The sequence below is a fragment of the Bison bison genome, unplaced genomic scaffold, assembly GCF_000754665.1.
Source record: "Bison bison bison isolate TAMUID 2011002044 unplaced genomic scaffold, Bison_UMD1.0 scf7180017864505, whole genome shotgun sequence".
Taxonomy (NCBI): Eukaryota; Metazoa; Chordata; class Mammalia; order Artiodactyla; family Bovidae; genus Bison; species Bison bison.
The window spans coordinates 1,705,535-1,708,182 of record NW_011495062.1 but is presented as its reverse complement, the minus strand read 5'-3'; the positions used below and the strand labels follow the sequence as shown (position 1 = coordinate 1,708,182).

The 2,648-nt window shown below is 36.7% G+C and overlaps 1 protein-coding gene across 1 annotated transcript; it reads left to right on the top strand.

The window, feature by feature from the left end:
- Nucleotides 1-409: 409 nt before the first annotated feature.
- Nucleotides 410-2,077, top strand: LOC104980616 (small integral membrane protein 15). The gene has a single exon (XM_010829384.1). The coding sequence runs from the start codon at nucleotides 547-549 to the stop codon at nucleotides 769-771; it is 225 nt and encodes a 74-aa protein (XP_010827686.1). The 5' UTR covers nucleotides 410-546; the 3' UTR covers nucleotides 772-2,077.
- Nucleotides 2,078-2,648: the final 571 nt, after the last annotated feature.

Here is a 2,648-nt window from a genome sequence, read left to right as displayed (position 1 = left end):
TGCTGCCAGTCCAAGACTGTTCACTCTTACTTCAGGACTTCTGAGCTCATGGTTCTGTTGGATCCTTGCAAACGAGCTCTTCCACCACTCAGGTCTCAATTCAGAGAGCACCTTCCTACTCCCCCCCTCCACCCCTAATCAATGCTGACCCCCTTACCCTTGACAGTCTCGTCCCAGTAGTTTGCTTTTTATTTTGTTTGCAACACTTTCACTATGTGAAATTGTCAAACCGATTTGTTTCCATGGTTGTTATTTGCCCTCAAGGGCAGGGACCTTGTTCTTAGCACCTAGACTGGGGATCCTTGTTAAATAAACAACCCCACCAGGCAATCTCTACAAAACACCAATGCTATTAAAAATCCCTATTCTCGGCTTCTGCCTTCCTGCTTCCGGCCTGGAGTATATAGAATTTAAACCTTCTCTCAGAAGTGTATTGGTGAAGTTAAAGAAGAAGACAGCCAACCAAAGGTCATCTGAAATTGTGACTGGCTGATAATCCCAGGACAAAATTAGAGACCACTACTCAAGCATAAGGCCTCCACGAAGATGTTTGATTTAAAGGCTTGGGCTGAGTATGTTGTGGAATGGGCTGCAAAGGACCCATATGGCTTCCTTACAACAGTTATTTTGGCTCTGACTCCATTGTTTCTAGCAAGTGCTGTGCTGTCTTGGAAATTGGCCAAGATGATTGAGGCCAGGGAAAAGGAGCAAAAGAAGAAACAAAAACGTCAAGAAAATATTGCAAAAGCTAAACGACTAAAAAAGGATTGAAGGAATGAACAGGCAGTGCATCCAGAGGAAAATTGTTCGGAAAATTATGCATCTTTGAAAGGACCTATTAAGGTTTCTTTTTGGATCTTATGACAGTATTACTAAATGAAGTCTGAGTCTGTGGAAGAATGTCAGTTCTCACCTGTACTGTAGCAACTTTTCGGCTTCGGCATAGAACTCTGTTGACAGTTACTGTAAATTGGGATTTATTATGCTACAGATTCTTATAACTGACTTTCATTTGCCTTTTTGCAGCTTATGTGTGAATACTAAAATGAAAACATCCTGTGAAGAAAAGTGGCTTTAGATTATCAACTCTATTCAAAAATGGCTTAAAATGTCCTGTTCTGGACAAAGATTAAGAATGTAAAAATCAAGAGTTGTTCTGAGCAGAAAAGCGTGGTTTGGCTTAAAAGATACATGGTGTATTAATTACATCTCTTTATCATTATTACTTATTTCTTGGAATAGAATCATTTCTGGTTTCCTCAAAGCAAAATAATATTATTCAATGAGTACTTCTTTATTATCTGTATTTTTCTTATTTTCGCTTTTGAGATACTGGTAATTACCAGATAGTCTGCATTTTTAAAAATCTAATTTTATAAAGAATTGTCTTGACTATGTAGAATACCACCTACTGGATATAATCATTTTTGTACTTATGAACACTGCCATTTTCTTAGAGATGACTTGAGTAGAGTAACACTATGATTTAAAGCTTAAGAGTAAAAATGCCAAACCTTGGAACCAGTTTATTCTCACTTATGCTAAGTAGAAATGTGAAGTAGTTAACATGTCTTATCAGATAATTTGCTGATTATATAGATACCACTTTTGTTTTTTATTCCATTCTTTGTTTTAATTCATGTGGTGGTTATGTCCTTTACTTTTTGATCAGACAGATTCACAGTGAAAATTAAAATTTCAACTTTCTTTTAAGGAACTTTTAAAGAGTTACAGTTATCTTATATGTCATAAATGGTAAACAATATCCTCTTAATATTTGGAAAAATTTTGTTTGCATTGTATTAATTGGGTGAAAAAGGTGTAAATTGTGTCAAAATGAGAATGTTATAATTAGAAATAAAGAGGTAAAGGATATTTCCTTCAGTTAAATAGTATAATTGGAACTTTTTACTCTTTAACATGGCTTTTTTAAATGCATGGTTGATAATTTTGTTTTCAGTAATTAATAGCTTATTAATGTTTTCCTCACCTCTAATAATGAATTTTAATTTGCAAAAAATTGTCCAATAGCTTTAATTTAAAAATGAAACTAGATATTGAAATAAATTTGATACTTAAAAAAAAAAAAATCCCTATTCTCCAGTTCTTGGGGTTTTTCTGTAATTCTCCTTTAAAATGTCTCTGGTTATGGGACTTCCCTGGTGGTCCAATAGCTAAGACTCTGTGCTTCCAAGGCAGGGGGCATGGGTTCAGTCCCTGGTCAGAGAACTAGATCCTACCTGCCACCTAAGAGTTCATGTGCTGCCACGAAGATCAAAGATCCAGAGTGCCACAACTAAGACCCGGCATAGCCAAATAAATCAATAAATACATTTTTTTAAATAAATAAAATACCTCTGGTTTTCTAAGTGAACTTGAGTATGTCTCTCTGCTCCTTGCCCCCAAAAAAGCCCAGCCCAGAAGCCAGCTCCAGCCACTTCTCAGCTTTATCTCCTCCACATTTCATTACAAATCCTTATTCTTTAGCCAGATAGGAGTCTTGATCTTTCCAAACACACCTCCCGCTGCAGGAAGCCTCTCTGTGCTGCTTCTCTCTCTCTCTCTCTCTTGCTCTTGCCATCTTGCTTCTGCTGCTCAAACTTTATCCATCCTTAGTCCAGCTAAAACTGTCACTACCCCCGGGAGTG

Bases quoted from the DNA above. Each gene is read 5' to 3' on its own strand.
- LOC104980616 (XM_010829384.1), top strand. From the start codon at position 547: ATGTTTGATTTAAAGGCTTGGGCTGAGTATGTTGTGGAATGGGCTGCA.